We start from the raw sequence: 19,002 nt of genomic DNA on the forward strand, positions 1-19,002 counted from the left end.
CAGGTGAACGACCCTCCTGTTGCTATCGAGTTTGCTGAGGAGATAATAGAGGAGAAGCTCCGCACGATACCGCAAAAGCAATCCCCGCTACATCCCGCTATGACTGTGATCCAGCGGATCCTGTTCATTCTCGACGTCGTGGCTTAAGGCAAGCGTCTGGAGCTTGGAGTCCCTACATCTACGCGGTCGCCTAAAAGGGTTTGCTGCTTCTCATCTACCGGATCATTTTCAGGAGGAAAAATGCCAGTTTTCACTGAGAGTGTTCATGGACGTGATGGTCATGTACGGATACGCAGGCTTCTACATCATGGTCCATGTCGCCGAAGAGCGTTTTTGTTCGTAGTTCGACGACACATCTCCAACAGCACCAACTCGGCTACGCAAGGAATCGACCGGGATCATCAGCAACTTCAAAACTGTCCCACCCAATATCGCGAATCGCTCCGACCGTCTGGCTGCTGATTGATGACATTACTAAGGCCGTGATAGATGACACAAACTCTTTTGGATAAAACGTTGGTGACTCGACACAGCTGAAGATCCGGTACAGTGCTACAATTCACGTCAAAATTAGTTATAGCCAAAAGAAAACGTCGTATTTTTGCGCTACATAGGAAACTAGCTCACTACGGAAATATATTGAATAATGTGTTGTCATCCATCTCCAACTGATGCTTTCTTCCCTCTGTGATGCTCTAATCTTGACTATTCTTGGTCCGTTTTTAAGAAATAGAGCCTGGGCTTTGTAAATGTCGGAGCTCCGCATCAAATTCCCAGCAAGGGTATAAACCCTTTTGAGATGATAGTATTGGTGATACTTCTGCCAGCAAGTCCAAGTTGCGTCTTGGCAGAGATGCGGCTTAGTTGTATTAATCGGGTATGTACGCTTGCACAATGCTACATTGTGTGATTCACAGAAATCTGTCTTCTGAGTAGGCGACCTCCCCTCTAACCGGCACACTGTACATTCTCGCATCGTTCGACTCCGTCCCTTGAGCACAAGCATCGATTCCTTTGCAACACACCGTTGTTGGATACTAACGCCTGCACTGCTGGTGTTATCTCCATCGACTCTACTTTGACGCGAAGTGACCGTGATATCACCCCCGGCGTACACCAAACCGTCCTCAGCTTGTTGCCAGCGTTTCCAAGTCCCATCAAACATTTCACGCGCAAGCGCTGCAACAAATGCTCGGTGCTTGTCTCGACCACTTCGCGGTGAATGCGACTCTGGCTCCGACCCGTCCTCATCACTATATCTATCAACAGCACCGCCACAATTGCTCATCTCTTGAACCATGTCATGACAAATATAGGCGTTTCATCTTGCAATATCGATCACTGCCATGGCGACCGTTTTGTGCCATTTAAATGAATGACCATTTGCTATGGAGAAACGACCTCTCAGTTGATCATGACGATCCACCCCCTGCATGGCCGCGTTGTATTCACTAACACGAGTAGGGGCTCGAAACGCAACTCGTTCATTCTTGATTCTACGAAAGACACTGGTCGTTCCAGAATCGTCTGCGTTAGATACGACGTTTACGATGGAACCGTCCATCCAACTTGCTGCAACAATGGTTTCTCTAGACAAACACCTTGCTTTGAACTGCCTCGCTCTTTGTCCACCTTTGGGTCCAGCATGGTGACGTGGGGAAATGCTTACTAGAAGATCGCACAGTACCTCGACCATACAACCCAATCGAACGTAAACTTTAGAGCAGAAGACAGGAGGTATAAAAATTGTTTGTGTTGACAATTCGACGTGATCCATTCAGCGAGTGCGTAACTTCAAGTACATGTCGACGAACTTCTGATGATGCCTTCGTCAGATTTTCTAGTCGTGCAATTTCCGAAGCCTTAACAACGCCTTCGAGCCGATCGTGCAATTCGCTGCTGCAATGCAACTTGAAGTTCACCACTAGCCATGATGTAGAGCAGCAGCACATATAGAGTTTAAAATGATATTTACCAGTGGGTTTCCCAGGGTTGTACACAATTATGTGCCGAGTGTATTGAGAGCGACACGCAATACTTGCTTCATCTACTGCTACGTTTCGGCCAACCTGGATGTGACGAATACAGCGTGCCTTCAACATAGTAAACAATGGACGAATTCTTGCGGCAGGGTCCCTTTTCACTTCAGCATCTGTCTCTTTCGCACGAAAAGCCAGATTCTTACGAATGTACAAGAACCGGTTCCAATTCATCACAGACTCCAAGTTTGTCGATCTTGCTCCCGGAAATATTTTCTCTTCTTCATTGTCTCTCCAGTAGTTCAACATCTCAACTGTATCCACAAGAGCCATATACCACAAAACCCCTAGAGAAATCATTACCTCCCCTAGGTCAATTGGATGAGGCGATGGATTACCATTTTCTGTAGCAATGGAGTTATTAAATTCCACAACTTGTTTCCAAAACGAAATCGGAAGAAAAGCAAAAAACTTGACGTTGCAGAGTGACCAAACAGACTTTTGCTAGCTTCATGTACTCTTGTCTTCGTAGACCCATCTTCATGTGTGAACAAACCGATGGGCTGTTCAAATGATCCTGTCGGTGTAAATGTCATAGATTGTATGGCTTCAACCTCGTCAGGATTAAGAGGTATGTGTAGCTCCTTGTGACCTCGAAATGTATTCAACTCCCGATATCCCGTTTCATCCTGTTCCTCAAACGCTTCTGTCAATGCGGGAATATCAGAATATTTCGGGACCATATTACACAATGAACTCCACGACTCAGCGAGTGCTGTCTGACCTCGATGTATTCTAACAAACTGGTCAATTCCACGAACTATAACATCCTCACAAACTTCATGGATGTGGTCCTTCGTTTGAAAAGCCGTATTTGTCCATTGAAGTTTGAAAGTTGCTGTGGGAACGCTAATTTTGTCAAGATTTGGTTCATCGGCAGCTTGGTATCGAGTTGCAATGCCAATAAGATACGCGGCTCCGATATCACGATAGAACTTCGCAGTCATCCATGGCTCTTCTGCTGGGGAAAATGCAACATTCGCGTTGAGATACTTGTTCGCTGTCTCCCGCGCTCGCCGAACCAGCTCGGCCTTGAATGCTTTAGCTACGTCTGTCGCTGCCTTTTTCGTTGTATTACCCTTATCTGACGGTGCTTTATGTTGTTTTAAGCCCATCTTTTTTCGTTTTGAAGCCGTTTTGGACTGTCCCTGATGTGATTCCGCGCTTTTTCGCTTTTGAGTCTTCTGCGCCCGGGACGTCGCTTGCACAGTTTGGGTAGGTTGGGGACCGGCTTTGGTCTCCAGTTTTTGGGCTACGGGTATGTTATTTGGCGTCATACGTGCAGTCTGGACAATAGAGGTTGAGCAAGAAAGTTCACTAGCAGGAACTGTCGACCTCCTACTCGCGTTGTTGGTAACCCTGTCTACTTCTCGTGTTACTATAGACAGATACGCTACGTTTTCATAGCATAGCCTACTGCAATAGCAGTATTCTCCAAAATCTTCCATTCGTTGACCGTGTTCATCACGGAGATCGAGAGTGATGCACACATCATGCGAACAGAAGTGGTGCATGGGCTTATTACAATTTGAGCACAAGCGCTCCGTTGAACATTCCAAATGACACACAGCACAAATTGTCGATTCAGAGGTCCCGCCTGAGTCGCCACTTGCAGTGTCTCCAATATCAATGAACCCCCCCGTTTTCCGGTTGCGTTATCTGCTCGGTTTCGTCACTCACACGGTCCAAATTCCCACCCCCATTATGTCCTGAACCACGAATTATATCCGATTCATCATTGAAGCAACCACTGTTCTCATTACCAGCTTCTTCTGCACCAAGATAAACACCACAAGCTTTATCATTCCAGCTGCCGTCATTATACCTTTGAGTTTTGAAATGTAAATCTTACCAGAGAACTGAGCTGTGTCGTTCCCTGTCGTCAAGATGTAATTCTGCACAACACTGTCCTCGCCTAAGAAGTATTCCTCGCCCTCTTTTCCTGCTACGCTCCTTCCCGGGTGGATGTATCTGTACCGGTTTTGTCTAAGCCGCGCCTTGGTGCGGCCTTCGACGTCCATCCCTCACGAAGGAGAACCCTCCACAGTTCAGTGAAATTTACCCTGCCATCTAATCATCCAACAGGAATCTGTCAGTGAAAGTATGTTTGGTACTGTCTCCTGTATACTTGACTTACAATCTGGGGTGGATGCGGTTCCTGCAGAGCCGGGGTTGCTACGGGTATGCCGGCGCTCAACGATCTTTTCCATCAGCCAAACCAGCGGCGGGATTTCAATACGATAGACAGTCTATCGGTTTGCCTGTGAGGATCTTACAAAATGAGAACGTGTGCCGCTGTTTATGGCTTGAGCTGCCATGAACAGTCGTGAAAAGGCTCTAAGGTCTCACCTTGCGGTCCACGGAAGCCAATGTACCCATCCAAAAGTTTGGTCTGGCTTGATCGCCCCCAGAAAATACAAAAATCGCACGACTGCATCGATTTTTCTGTTGGGCACGTACATATGAGTGCAAGCTAGCGCTGCTACATATTGATACTGATGAATGGTAGTGCTGTAAGAATCGAGTGACCAGGTATTCACTAGGTCGTTAGGCATTGAATGACTATTATGAGCCTCACATGAAAACGAAACGAACGGACGGCACTGCATATATTGATTTTCCATCATAGTGCACGTTGGCAAGATGATGGTGTGTATTAGTGAGCTCAGCAAAAACGATGACGTGCACATAAGAGATTATGTATTGAAACCAGCCACTGTTTTGAACAAGACAGCTACCAGCGGCTTACAAGATGGAACAGTGGCTTCGGCGGCAGAACCTCATAAGCCAGATCGAGTGGCTGGTCGCCCAACCATTCCGGGCCCCGATAGTAGGAGCATGGAACGCATGGACACTGTTCCCAGACCTTGTTCACTCGGAGACGGTTGGCGTTTATGTCGATCTCGTTCATAGCCATCCAAAGTTTCTGAAGATCATTGAATCTTCCTTCATAGATTCGGCCTTTGAAACGGAAACGCGTGATAGTGGCTTCGTCGACGGAGACGTCTGCTTTCATCTTGATATACTCTTCAATTTGCAAATCCAGGCACACTGCCTTCTCGACCAGGAAGTCTTAAAGGTATAACAACCGCCTATGGATCATGTCACGCGTGATCTAGAACAAATAGGTGTATGGTTAGTTTGAATCGAATACTCTATAAGAACGGGCACCCGCTTACCTCCGAATGTTCCAGACATGTTTGGAACCATCGCATCATCCGTACATAGTTGTGGACTCGCTGGAACCTGCATGTACAATATGCTTTGTACGCGGCGTGCATCTCCTTGACGGGCAGCATCTCAACGAAATCATCAATGTCCGGTGACGATCCAAACGAGACTTCGAATTCCTGGTCTCAAAACAATATGTTGGCATACTGACCGTGTGGAAGTTCGCAATATGCATTACCCGATTATTGGCTGGGACAAACACCGGGAGCAGGGAGTCGAAGTTGGCTTTAACCGAAGTTCCGTAGTATACCAATGGGGCTGAGAGAGTGCTCGTACGGTATATCCGTTTGCCATCGGAAGCCACCCCGCCTGCTAAGAACGGAAGCTATACAAACCGTTATTCAAACAATACATTGCCCAACGCCAAACCGCACAACCTGGAGTTTATCCTGACGACAGTCCATTATACATTGCAAGGGGGGTCGGCAAGGATAATCTTCTGGCCGGCTTGAAAATTGTGAAATGACCGTGTAGACCGCTCGTTTGGGCAATGGCGGCCCTGACCAGCCGCCGAGACTCCAAGATCCACACCTCGTGGCCTTTGGAAGCCGAAGAACCCATGACGTAGTTCGCACTGGCTCCATCACCCAGCGCCATGTGAATTTGTTGTAATTATTCAGTTTAGTCTAAAGTTTCTGTTAGAAGCCGCAACGACAACAATGGAGATAATGCTCGCATTTGTAGTCTATCGCAATGGACTAGGGACGATCTTCAACTTGTCATTCATGCAAACCACTTGGGCCGGAACCACCACAATCGGAAGCAATAGCCGGTCTAAACAAGACTGCATCTATAAGCCCATATTGGCGGAGCGGTCAGTAACCCTCTCAATACATCTACCACCCCATCAGTACTTCTACGTTATCGAGGATTCGCACTAGCGTTCTATCGTGATTTTCTATCGGTGCCAGATAACAAGTTCCCGACGAAGGCTGCCGCAAATTAGGCTGGTCCGCTTGTTGCAGCGGCGACGACGCCAAGCATGGACCGAGAGCTGGATTTGTTCAGTATGGCAGTCGTCTTGTTGGTATCAGCAGCCACCACCCACCATCGATACCACCGCAGACCTGGCAGCTCTGGTGCACACGTAACAGCAGGAGACAGCGCGCCAACGGACGATTCGGCACTAGGTCACAGCACCGCCGTCGCCGTTGATAGTGCCAGCTATATCACACACATCCGTCGCCGCTCTTGGATGGACCAGCGGCATACCGGCGGCGAAGCAGACGCAACGGGCCCGCGGATGTCTTCGTTACCACCCCAGATTCACACCTAATGACCTGGGGGGGGGCGACGATGCAGGTGTGCTGAGACTCCTGCAGACGAACTCGCACTACCGTAGGCGTTGGCAACGATGATAACGTAGGAAAAAGGGGTCGGCATACCAGCGACAGCTCCTGCAAGTAAAGCGGGCCCAGCGTTGGGACCAAGCGCATGTCGGCCACGTATTTGTCCAGCGAGGCATCCATGGGGCCTTGAATGGGGGCAGCCATCGAGCCAGCATGGGAATGGCAGCACGTCACCGACTTGGCTGATGAGATGCTGTCGATCAGTACCGGCAGCATGCCGCCCGATCACGCTTCCAGCGTGGCCGCCGTGGTGCCGTCCGTCGAAAATCGGGTGGAAGTCCATTGGAACCGGCAGCATGCCGGCCGTACTACCGTCGATTGTCTCGGTGCGGTCGATCAGCACCGGCAGCATACCGTACATGCAGTCGGTGCAGCCGTCGTCGGAAGTAGCGATGGGGTGGCAGATCCGGTCGCCAGTGGAGCAATGATATTGACAGGGAGCACGGCTTGATCCCGGGCTTGCAAATCGGGATATGAAAACCAGGATGCCAAACCAAAAATCTTGGCGCGATGCAGGAGGTTCACGGGAGCTTTTGGCGGGATCTTTGTGCCGCCCAATCACAAGCAGTGATCAAGTAAGTGTATCACGGGATTGGCGGAACGGAATTGGCGGAAGCGAACCCGGCGTAAAAAACCTCGATTCCGAGTCTTTGACTTTACCGCGGGATCGGTTGGCTGGACGTCAACACGAATTTCCTCTGACAGGACAGAGAATTTACGTTTAGTGGGCATGTTTAGTTAAAAACACACAATTATTTTACGTTTCGTAAGAGTATGGATTGTTTTGCAGGTGCATGAAAACACATGTAATAGGCTAACGTAGGTAGTCCTGGTACTACGAGTCGGTTAGGATTTGTTAAAGCATCCACCGAGTAAGTTAGTGCTCTCGCCGTATGCGATTCATGCAGCATTATTCGCATTTTTCAGAAACGCAACCATACAGTTTGCATGTTTTCTCATTACATATATATATATATATATGTCGCTTGGTCTTGGGGACAAAGCTGACAACGGTTAGTTCACGATATATCTGCTATGTTTTTGGAGTCAGGAGAAGTGTAACGGGGTTACACACACAAGTGACAACAGTCACTTGTGCACGATAACGGTCACAAGTGACAACTGTCACTTGTGCATGACATTTGTCACTTATGGTTTAACAGATAAATATCTGTTAAAGGTTTTAGATACTTCCTCACATTGGTGTAAGACACACCAATGGATACATTGAAGTGGGCCACCACAATTAGTGGTCCACACATACCCAAAGATCCTATTGGTAGAAAGCAGCATCTTTCTACCAATCAGAGACATGCATATTAGCGGGGCTCTGACAGCCAGCCGCTGCCAACCCTTTCATAGATGATAAACAGTTTTAGCAGATTTAGAAGGAAGATCAATTCACAAAACAATACAGTTCTCATTTTACCTTAAACTACCTACTTGGTGTTTTATTTGATTTATATTATACTTGTGGACTCAAGTATAATTAATTCAAATTATCAATAAACCCCTACGCTTCCTCATACACGTAGCGCAACGTGTAAGCAAAAGTAGTGAGCCAAAGTAGGCCCACTACACCTGGTAGCACTTTGTAGTCCGTCCAACGACCGACTACTTGACGTTCGTACGAGGTGTACGAACGCGGAGCCGAGAACCACATGAGCACGGAGGTGCCCATGGAGAGCTCCAATACGCCTGCAACTCATGTTGCACGCGCGGACTGCCCCCACCTGTCGGATCCAGAGTGGGAGGCCCTCCAACGACTGTCAACAGTCATTGGGGAGGCGGCGATAGCTACAATGCTGCGTACGCTATCGCCGACGGAGCAACATGGTGTTGCTCTGGGGTTCATCATGAAGGAGCAGCGTGACGCTGCTTCCTCAACAACGGCGTCGTCGGGGACGACACCGCGTGCTCAATCATTAAAATTGAGCGTGAGCAATTATGTAGGAAAAGAGGGCGAGCCTCTCCTCCGATGGCTTGTCGAACTCGACACAGCCATTGCGGCTCGACGTATCGTCGACCCGTTGTCAAAGGTTGCGTTCGCCATGTCATGTCTTGGCGGACGAGAGAGGAGTTGGGCGTACGGACGCCGACTCTCAGATCCTACGTGCTTCAGCACGTACGAAGTGTTCAAAGAGGAGCTCAAACAAGCGTTTGAGCCCCCGCAAAACGAATTCCGGTCAAGGGCGGAGTTCCTCGACCTTCAGCAGGGTAAGCATGACGTCCATGCTTACGCACAGCGCGCACGCTACTTGGTCTCAAATATCATGACTAATCCAATTGAAGAGGCGACTAAGGTCGTCACGTTCATGAAGGGACTTAGAGATGGGCCCGTGAAGACCTATCTCTTCCGAGAGTACCCGAGTACTCTCGAAGCTGCGATTACTCTTGCCATGCAAGAAGAGTTTAGCCTGCGGCAGGCTAAACTGCATGTGAACGTGCCGAGGCCGCAACCGCGCCCGGTAGTTAGGCCGGGAGGTCCAGAACCAATGGACCTCTCGAATGCAACAACCGCTGGTTACCAGCAGCAGGGAGGTAACGTGCGATGCTTCCGTTGCGGAAGGATCGGTCACTTTGCACGGGAGTGCACAGCTCCCATGCCCCCTGGAGGTGGCCGTCGTGGCGATGTTAGGCATCGCCGCGGACCAACAAAAAACGCGAACATCCAGTAGGCGCGAGGCGCCCTACTGGTAATGCAGTCGCGCGTGCCGACATCGGGCACGCGACACTGAGGACTGCAGCCCCCAGTGAGACCAGCTCTCACTGCAAGGAACAAGATGACAGGCCAAACCTAGTCATCTTGAAGGTTTACTCGAAGAGAGCGAGTGACTCTCTTCGAGCTTTGGTAGATCAGGCGCGTCGAACAACTTTGTTCGACTACGAAGCCTGTCGAGACTTGACTTCGAGGAGGTAGATACACCTCGAAGTCTTCTGGAGGTACGATTGGCAACAGGTGCCATCGTAAAAACCGAGAAGCGCGTCGTGAACGTGCGCTTCTCGTACAAACAACAAGTGTTTGTCGAACACTTTATCGTCCTGGACCTGGATGATAAGTTTGACGTAGTAATGGGCATGTCGTGGCTTGCACGGCATGATCCGGTGATAGACTGGAAGAAGCGCACGCTCGTGCGCTTCGGACGCGACAGCGGAACAGAGAGCGATGGCCCTGTTACCGCAGCACACGCACCAGCAGGTGCGCGCGACTCACCAGTCGAGACAGCGCTTAATGCTGCTGTCCCGGAGTGCCCAAGAAGTGCGCGAGGGCGCGCACAAGTGAGACCCACGTCGGCAATGCTGACGACGTCGGAAGAAAAAGATGTGTTGGTTCCGGGAACCAACACCCACGTTCAAGCGTGTAAGGGACAGTCCCTGACCCGAAGCGGTCAGGTCGACAACGACGCGTCGGCTCCGGGAGCCGACGCACCCTCGGTCATGAGGGGCTCCGCCAGTGAATGGCGTCGAGGTGACGAAGGCGTGTCAACTCCGGGAGTTGACGCTGCAAACAGTGCGGGCGGTTGCAAACGTACCGCACTGACGCAATTTGCATGCTGTCGTGCAGCCGGGCTGCACGACGAAGCGCCATGCGGTCAAGCCGGGCTTGATACCGCGCGCCCGCGGACAGGGTCAGGGTCCGCCGGCGAACAACTGTCCACGGCCGGGCCTGGACCAGAAGAACAACTGTGCGGAGCCGGGCTCCGCACAACAAGAAGACGGCGCAAGCGGAAACGCTGCGCAAATCTCGGTCCGGGACCGAGACGCAACAAGAGCAGTCTGCTGGGTAGACTGCGGCAGTGACGCCGAATGTCAAGACGCTAAGCGTCTTGACGCGCACCGATACTGGATTCCAGTATCGTGAGATGGAATTCGCTAGTCCTCCGACGACGGCGTCGGAGTTGACTTCGCTTCCAGCCATGAGCTGGAAGCGCTTCACGCGCGACTTGCACGATGGACGCATCGAACAAGTCTGCGTTCTTTCGGACAGCGAAAGAACGGCGAGCGAGAGCGAAGAGCTGAAGCAGCTCTTCATGGGAAGTACCACTGAGAGTGAAGACACTCTCAGTGCGAAGACGAAGCGAGAGCGCTTCGAGGAACAAGGTTGGGACTCGCTGAAGTCGAGTCCCTATTACGAATTGTTGAGGGAGTACAAAGACGTACTCCCGGAAGAGATTCCTGCGGAGCTTCCGCAGGATAAGGGCATTCAGCACGAGATTGATCTCGTGCCGGGCACGAAGTACTGTGTCACGCGGCAGTGGCCACTGCCGCGAGAGCAAGTGAAAGCGATCGACGACTTCTTTGAAAGTCGTCGTAAAGCAGGACAAGTGCGGAATCGAAGTCCCCGCACAGTGCTCCGACGTTCTGTGTCAAGAAGCCACAGGGCGGATGGCGCATCGTTCATGCCTACAACAAGCTGAACGATGCGATGGTACCGGCGCAGACGCCGATACCGCGAAAAGATGTTATCATCGATTCGATGGCCGGAAGCACCGTTTACAGTGCTCTCGACTTGCGAGATGGATTTTATCAAATCCTAATGCGTGAGAGCGATATCCCTCTCACGGCAGTGAGCACGCCAAGCGGCATGCTCTGGGAATGGCTAGTAATGCCACAGGGGCTTAAGCACACCCCTGCGACTTTCAACAGGTGCGTGACGCACTTGTTGCGCTCGGTGCGCGACTTCGCACCGAGCTACTTCGATGATGTATTCATCCACAGCCGGGCTATGGACGAGAAGACCGACGTAGAGATGCACAGGGTGCATCTCCGGAAGCTACTTGAGTTTATGCGAAAGCATAAGCTCCACGCGAACCTGAAGAAGTGTATCTTCGGGGCGAGCGAGATACCCGTCCTCGGGTGTCTCGTAGGGAAGAATGGTGTTCGCCCTGACCCGGAAAAGGTCAGAGTGATCAATGAATGGCCAACGCCTCCAAGTGTCAAGGAACTGAGGCAGTTCCTTGGCTTGGCCACGTACTTGTGCAAGTACGTGGAAGACTATGCGGGCAAGATTCGCCCGCTGTCACAGCTTCTTAAGAAATAAGCTGTGTGGAATTGGACAACCGATTGCCAAAAGGCATTCGATGCAGTCAAGCGGGGCTTGACTGAGGCGCCGATCTTGGCAGTGGCTGACCAAGATCGCCCATTTCACGTAGTGTGTGACGCATCCGATTTCGCGATCGGATGCGCGTTGATGCAGCACGATCACGAGGGCCGTGATCGTGTCGTCTATTACCAGTCGCGTCAGCTGAAAGCAGCTGAGCGTAATTATCCGGTACATGACAAGGAACTCCTTGCCATGAAGTATGCACTCGCAAAGTTCCGAGTGTACTTGCTTGGGAGTAGACCATTTGTGGTCTACACCGACCATGCTTCACTGCGTACCGCAGTGAAGTCGCCACACATATCACAAAGAATGGCGAGATGGCTCTCATTCTTTGCGGAGTATAACTTCCGGGTCGAATACAAACCCGGAAGATTGAATGTAGTGGCCGACGCGTTATCACGTCGGCCGGACTATGCAGAAGCTGTTGACGTCAATGCCATTGACGCCATGCGATCGAGCAAACCCACATCATCTCTGTTGGATGATGTGAAGGCCGCGTACGCGCACGACGCGGACGCGAAGCTCTTGCTGGCCTATGGCACAGCGCCTTCTGACAAGTCCCGTCAGAAGCTGCCCAAGCACCTTCGAGCGCGTGCACACCGCTTTCGTGTGCACGACGGACTGCTACTTATAACGCAGTCGACGACAACGCGGACCGCATTGTCGTGCCGAATGACCATGACCTGCGACTCAGGATTATGTACGAGTATCATGACGCCCCGACTGCGGGACATCTCGGACGTGAGAAGACTTACGTCCTTGTCACGCGCGACTTCTACTGGCACCACCAGTATAAGTGGGTGCGCAAGTACATCCGTGCTTGCGAGGTGTGCCAACGCGTGAAGCCTGCGCCGTTTGCGCAGGCTCCACTGCAATCACTACCGACTCCGTCGGAGTGTTGGAAGTCCATGTCTTTGGACTTCATCTTTGGTCTTCCCCCGGACAGCGGAGGGAATACCGGTGTTGTGGTCTTCGTCGACCGCTTCAGCAAGATGGTACATCTTGCTGCGGTGCCAGCAGAGGTGACCGCGAAGCAGACGGCCCGTCTGCTCGTCGACATGGTGTTCAAACACCATGGCATGCCGTCCGACATCGTGTCGGACAGAGACCCGCGCTTCACAGCGCACCTGTGGCAAGAAGTGTTTACACTTCTTGGGAGCCAGCTTTCCATGTCGACTGCGGATCATCCGCAGACAGACGGTCAAACCGAGCGCGTGAATCGCGTGCTCGTCGATATGTTGAAGAGCTACGCCCACTCGTTCCAATACTGGAGCGAGTGTTTGTCAATGGCGGAATTCGCCATCAATAACTCGGTGCATGCCTCGACCGGGCATACACCGTTCTACGTGAATGCCATGCGGCATCCCCGTCTGCCGAGTTTACTCGGAGTGGTGGCTCCCACTTTAAGTGGGGGAGGATCTACGACTGCAACACAGCAGTCGTAAAAAGCCGCTGACACCTGCACAGTGTCAGCCGTGACAACAAGGAACAAGACAACCAGGTCTGCGCGGGGCGCAGACCTTGGCAGGAAGAACCAACGGTCAGCGCAGTGCGCTGACCCCCAGAACAAGGAAAACGAGTCTGTGCAGAGCACAGACTCCACAAGGAACAAGGACCACGGGTCTGCGCAGGGCGCAGACACCGCGAAGAACCACGCAGAGGCCGGTCCTCTTGCGGAGAGCGAGCTGAACGAGTTCAGCTCGGATGCGATTGACTTTATCAAAAAAGACAAGCCGTAATTCGGTTTGTCCAGGACACGATTGCAGCTTCTGTGGATAAACAGAAGCTGAACGCCAATAATATTGGCAGGGGCAACACAAATGAATTCAACGCGAATTCATTGGTTTTGGTATCTACTCAAAACCTGCCCAAACATGCAGTTTCGGATTTCGGAGCAAGCAAGCTTGCTCCGCGCTTCATCGGGCCGTTCACTGTGTTGGCACGGCACGGCACGGCAACGCATACACGCTAGACATACCGTCTAGCATGCGCCTCCACCCGACATTTTATGTCGGGCGGTTAAAGCCATACCTCCAGCACGAGCCAAATGGCTCGTCTGACCCGAAGAGACAGACTCGACAGGGGAAACCCTCCTCTCCAGCGCGTAGTCGCGCTGGAGCAGTTAATACAGTCGGGCCTACAGCCCGACCGGCACGTTCAAGGCGGTCTGGGAGACCGCCAGAGCCGGGACACGAAGGAACAGAGCGGCAACCGCCACGCTCTGAATGTACTCCACGACCGTCACTTGGTCGTGGAGCAACACGATATGAAGGTCAACACGGCGTTGACCATCGGGGCGTGTTTCCACCACCTCCGCCACCGCTGCGAGACGCACGCGGAGAAATTCGCTGGATCGTCCAGCGAATTGTTGATCATAGGAAAACAATCCGAGGTCCGGATTGTTTTCGCATTCGCTGGAGAGGTTTCCCTCCCCAACACGACACGTGGGAACCACGGAACGTCCTGATGAAAGACGTTCCGGACATGGTGAAGGAGTACGAAACCCAACACGCACTACCAGCAAGAAGGTAGTGCGAGCGCTGTAGTAATCTACAACGACTGACAACTCGCGTGCTAGATAATTAGCACGGAGATCATTGAAGCTCTCAGGTATACACATAGTATACCTGTTGTGATCGCGGTTGCTAATATGCACCGCCACCTGGACGGACAGTGCGCACGGCGCACGGACACCAGCCTCCACCGCAACAGCGTGGAGTTGCTAATACTTGCCACTTCGAGAAGGACTCGAAGTGCTTTGGCGCTTGCTTACCCGATCACGGTAAGCAACAGAATTTCGCTTAGAGATGTCGACACATAGACGCGGTCGACATCGAAGAATCGTACACAGACACTGTGTTGTCTGTCCCCGTGGTAGCGGCGCACCTCGCGCTACCGCGCATTGTACACAGCAACAGAGAGTTTACACTCTGTTGCAATGGTGGTCTTCAGCTTGATCGTGCTCATTGCGGATGAGCACGGAAACTCCCAGCACAAACAATTGACACGCAGTCAATATTAATTGACGTGTCGAGACCGACACGTCTAAGCTTAATAGGGGGATGGTGTAACGGGGTTACACGCGAGTGACAACAGTCACTTGTGCATGACAACGGTCACAAGTGACAACTGTCACTTGTGCATGACATTGTCACTTATGGTTTAACAGATAAATATCTGTTAAAGGTTTTAGATACTTCCTCACATTGGTGTAAGACACACCAATGGATACATTGAAGTGGGCCACCACAATTAGTGGTCCACACATACCCAAAGATCCTATTGGTAGAAAGCAGCATCTTTCTACCAATCAGAGACATGCATATTAGCGGGGCTCTGACAGCCAGCCGCTGCCAACCCTTTCATAGATGATAAACAGTTTTAGCAGATTTAGAAGGAAGATCAATTCACAAAACAATACAGTTCTCATTTTACCTTAAACTACCTACTTGGTGTTTTATTTGATTTATATTATACTTGTGGACTCAAGTATAATTAATTCAAATTATTAATAAACCCCTACGCTTCCTCATACACGTAGCGCAACGTGTAAGCAAAAGTAGTGAGCCAAAGTAGGCCCACTACAAGGAGGACGATCTCCTCGACGCGGAAATGTTGCGCCTTGGGCACTGCAACAGAGTAGACATTAGAAATAGATGTTGCTTGAAGAGTCAGTAATTTACAAGTATACATTCTTTGGCGTTAGTTGTATTGGCGGTGCCACCTCAATAATTGATACATCCCTGAGCGTTTGTGGATCACGACATGCTGGTCGGGGCAAACTTGTCCTGTGCAAACGATATTGTAGTTACCATTTTAGGCGTGGATAACGATTACTTAAAGTAGCAAGTGGGCGTGTGTTGTAAGCGTCTGGTAGTCTTAGCTGTGTGGGTGATGGCAATTATCATTAGTGCGGTATTTAACACAGCCGTCATTTTAGACGATCACAAAGCGACCCAGTACAAATAGTAACCTAGCAGCACTATCAATGCGGGTTTCGGTGTTGACAGGGTGGAGATTGAAGGTACGAGCAAGTAATATGCTGGTAAACGAGTAAGTATGAAGTGGACTTGGTAGCGCTACCACCAGTGATACCAGGATCACTCCTGTACGCAACACCGCCGTTATAATGATCATGAGTGCGGCTCGACAGTACTATAGGGTGTTTGGCTCAAGTGTGACGTTAGAAAAAAAAGCAGTGAGTAATATGTTGTTGAGGGCTTGGATGTACCATCGAAATTGATCGGTATTTCCAAGTAGCGATACGTTATGAAAATTAAGTTTCCCGAACGAAAGAAGGAAGCCACGTTGTCACGACTGGAGACCAGGCATGGTTCTCGATCAAATTCATCAAGTTCGGCGCTCCTCTTACTCTGGGGACCGAATGATATGGTTCGTATAGGCTGCCCAATAATAAATTTTCCCACGAGGCATGATGAAAGTTTCGGTTTGTAGGTCACAGCGTGTCTTGCACGCCGTGCCGCACATAGTAGTTACGATAAATAGTCGTTCTTGATCGTCTTGGCTTGCCAGGGACGCTCCCACTTACGCGGACACAAGCGGATTCCGACGGCCAAAATACCATGAAGCTCTTCAGTATGGATCCGCCGATTTGATTATGCCTAATAGCTTGTGTCCGATGAGGGCTAGTATGGTAGTTCTTATAGCGCAAAACGTATTGTCGTGTTTGTTCTAGTTTGTAATTCCTTCCAGTTAATTCTCCAGCACATTGCGTATTTCTCGGGTACAATTACAACCCCCTGTACTCGCGATTTACCTGCGCACGAAGTCGATAATTCAAACGATCACACATGCAACTTCACGTCAAAGAATCGGAATCGAGTTTTTTTTACGCCGGGTTCGCTTCCGCCAATCACGCGTCGATCACATCGGATTCCGCCAATCCCGTGATACACTTACTTGATCACTGCTTGTGATTGGGCGGCACAAAGATCCCGCCAAAAGCTCCCGTGAACCTCCTGCATCGCGCCAAGATTTTTGGTTTGGCATCCTGGTTTTCATTTCCCGATTTGCAAGCCCGGGATCAAGCCGTGCTCCCTGTCAATATCATTGCTCCACTGGCGACCGGATCTGCCACCCCATCGCTACTTCCGACGACGGCTGCACCGACTGCATGTACGGTATGCTGCCGGTGCTGATCGACCGCACCGAGACAATCGACGGTAGTACGGCCGGCATGCTGCCGGTTCCAATGGACTTCCACCCGATTTTCGACGGACGGCACCACGGCGGCCACGCTGGAAGCGTGATCGGGCGGCATGCTGCCGGTCCTGATCGACAGCATCTCATCAGCCAAGTCGGTGACGTGCTGCCATTCCCATGCTGGCTCGATGGCTGCCCCCATTCAAGGCCCCATGGATGCCTCGCTGGACAAATACGTGGCCGACATGCGCTTGGTCCCAACGCTGGGCCCGCTTTACTTGCAGGAGCTGTCGCTGGTATGCCGACCCATTTTCCTACGTCATCATCGTTGCCAACGCCTACGGTAGTGCGAGTTCGTCTGCTGGAGTGTGCGAGAACGACGAGTGGCGAACCGGCGCCTGCAGCGGCGGCAGTGATGCCACCGAGTAACGCGACGACCAGGACGACAGCGGCGGGCAAGACGGACATGATGATGACGGCTGCTTCACTACATGTGCCCCAGTGGCGGGAACGACGGCAGTTGGCCGCACTAAGGCAGCCACAGCGCCGGATGGCGTGATGACGACGAGCGACGTGTCAGCGCTGGCCACGGCAGCAGTGGTACCACCGAGCGGCGCAGTGAGCGGAACGACGGCGACGGCGACGCCTGAGGAGGCTCCGAGCCAACCTACAGCGACGTCAGGCATGGAGGCCAGTGTGAGGACGGCGACGATAGAGGTGACGGCAATGGACCGGAAGCAGTGGTGATTAACGAGGACGGCGGTGTGGCCACGACAGCGACGACCGACGAGGCAGTGACGGCCACGACCGACCAGAAGCGCGTGAAGCAGGCGGCAAAGCCCGCCACGAGACGCAGCGAGCGCCTCCACGAGCGTGAGCAGCGGCACGTGCACTGGGCGACGACAGTAACGAGCGTGGATGATACGATCAGCACGGCGTTAAGTGCCGGGCGAGCTTCAACTACGGGGACTACGGCGCGGACGGCGAGGACAGGGCGCTGGGCGACACCGCAGAGGCCCCGACGACGGCAGTGGCGCCACGGGCGACGAACACGGAGACGGCGGCCACTACGGCACCTCGGACGGCGCCGAATGCCGCGCCTCCAGTGTCGCCTCCAGCCTCACGCGACCAGGGAACCCCTGCGCCACGGGCTGATGCCGTACTAGACGACGGACACCATGCGGTGGCGCCGTCGATGCGAAAAAAGGCGACAGCTACGACGCGGGCGAGGAATGCGAGTCCTACGCACCTGGAAACGCAGACTACGACACGAACGGGGGCTCCGAGCCCAACACGCACGATGAAGACGACGCCTGCACCACGAGGCGACGCGGAACCGGCGACAAAGCGCACGAAGACGAGTGCGAAATCACCCACGGCAATGGAAGCGACGTCGAGGCCCGTGACGAAGACGAAGACCACGTCCAAGGGCTCGACCAGGACGAAGACGGCGAACGGGTCGACTGTGACGACGACGGAGAGTGCTCCGACAACCAAGTACGCGACGAACAGCACAGTGACGATGGCAACCGGCGTAGATAACATGGACGGCGACGAGGAGACTGCCCTTGTGGATGCCTACACGCTCCGGCTGAGCGACGACGAGCAGGCGACGGCGCAGCAGCGCAGCATGTTTGTGAAGAGGCTGCTCACGGACGGCAAGTCCGGCAGCATGACGGTCGCAAATGAGTACGGCCTGGCGACGGTTGAGACACCGAACGGCTGGCGAGTTGTGCTTCCACCGACGATGTGGTCGGCGGTCTTCAAGGAGATGCACGGCAGTGTGTGGAGCGGACACCTGTGTGGTCCTCACATGTATGGACGCGTGGCCCAATTGTACTGGTGGCCCGGATTGTATCGAGAGGTGCGACGATGGGTGCGGGGATGCCCAGAGTGCGGCTCCAGGAAGGCGAAGTCGCGTGAAGTGATACCGCCGCTACGCGGTTTGCGCGGTGGTGCAGTTGGAGACCGGTGGGCGCTTGATATCGCCGGACCCTTTCCAGTAGCTGACGGTGGTGACAGGTATGTCATCGCTGCAGTCGAATACGTAACGAGGTATGCAGTGGCGAGCTGCGTGACGGAGCACGGCTGAGACGGTGGCAACGTTCATCATGCA

General features: G+C 52.3%; 1 protein-coding gene across 1 annotated transcript in view; it reads left to right on the top strand.

Moving 5' to 3' along the window:
* IUM83_08012 overlaps window positions 1–18,978 on the top strand; it is a gene marked incomplete at both ends in the record, with an annotated part of 48,396 nt that extends 29,418 nt beyond the window's left edge. Inside the window, one exon of the mRNA XM_067932359.1 lies at window positions 17,818–18,978. Within this exon, the coding sequence (XP_067783087.1) occupies window positions 17,818–18,978 (1,161 nt within the window). The remainder of the gene's footprint in view (window positions 1–17,817) is intronic.
* Window positions 18,979–19,002: the final 24 nt, after the last annotated feature.

This window comes from Phytophthora cinnamomi (assembly GCF_018691715.1).
Source record: "Phytophthora cinnamomi strain GKB4 chromosome Unknown Contig102, whole genome shotgun sequence".
NCBI classification, from domain to species: Eukaryota; Oomycota; class Peronosporomycetes; order Peronosporales; family Peronosporaceae; genus Phytophthora; species Phytophthora cinnamomi.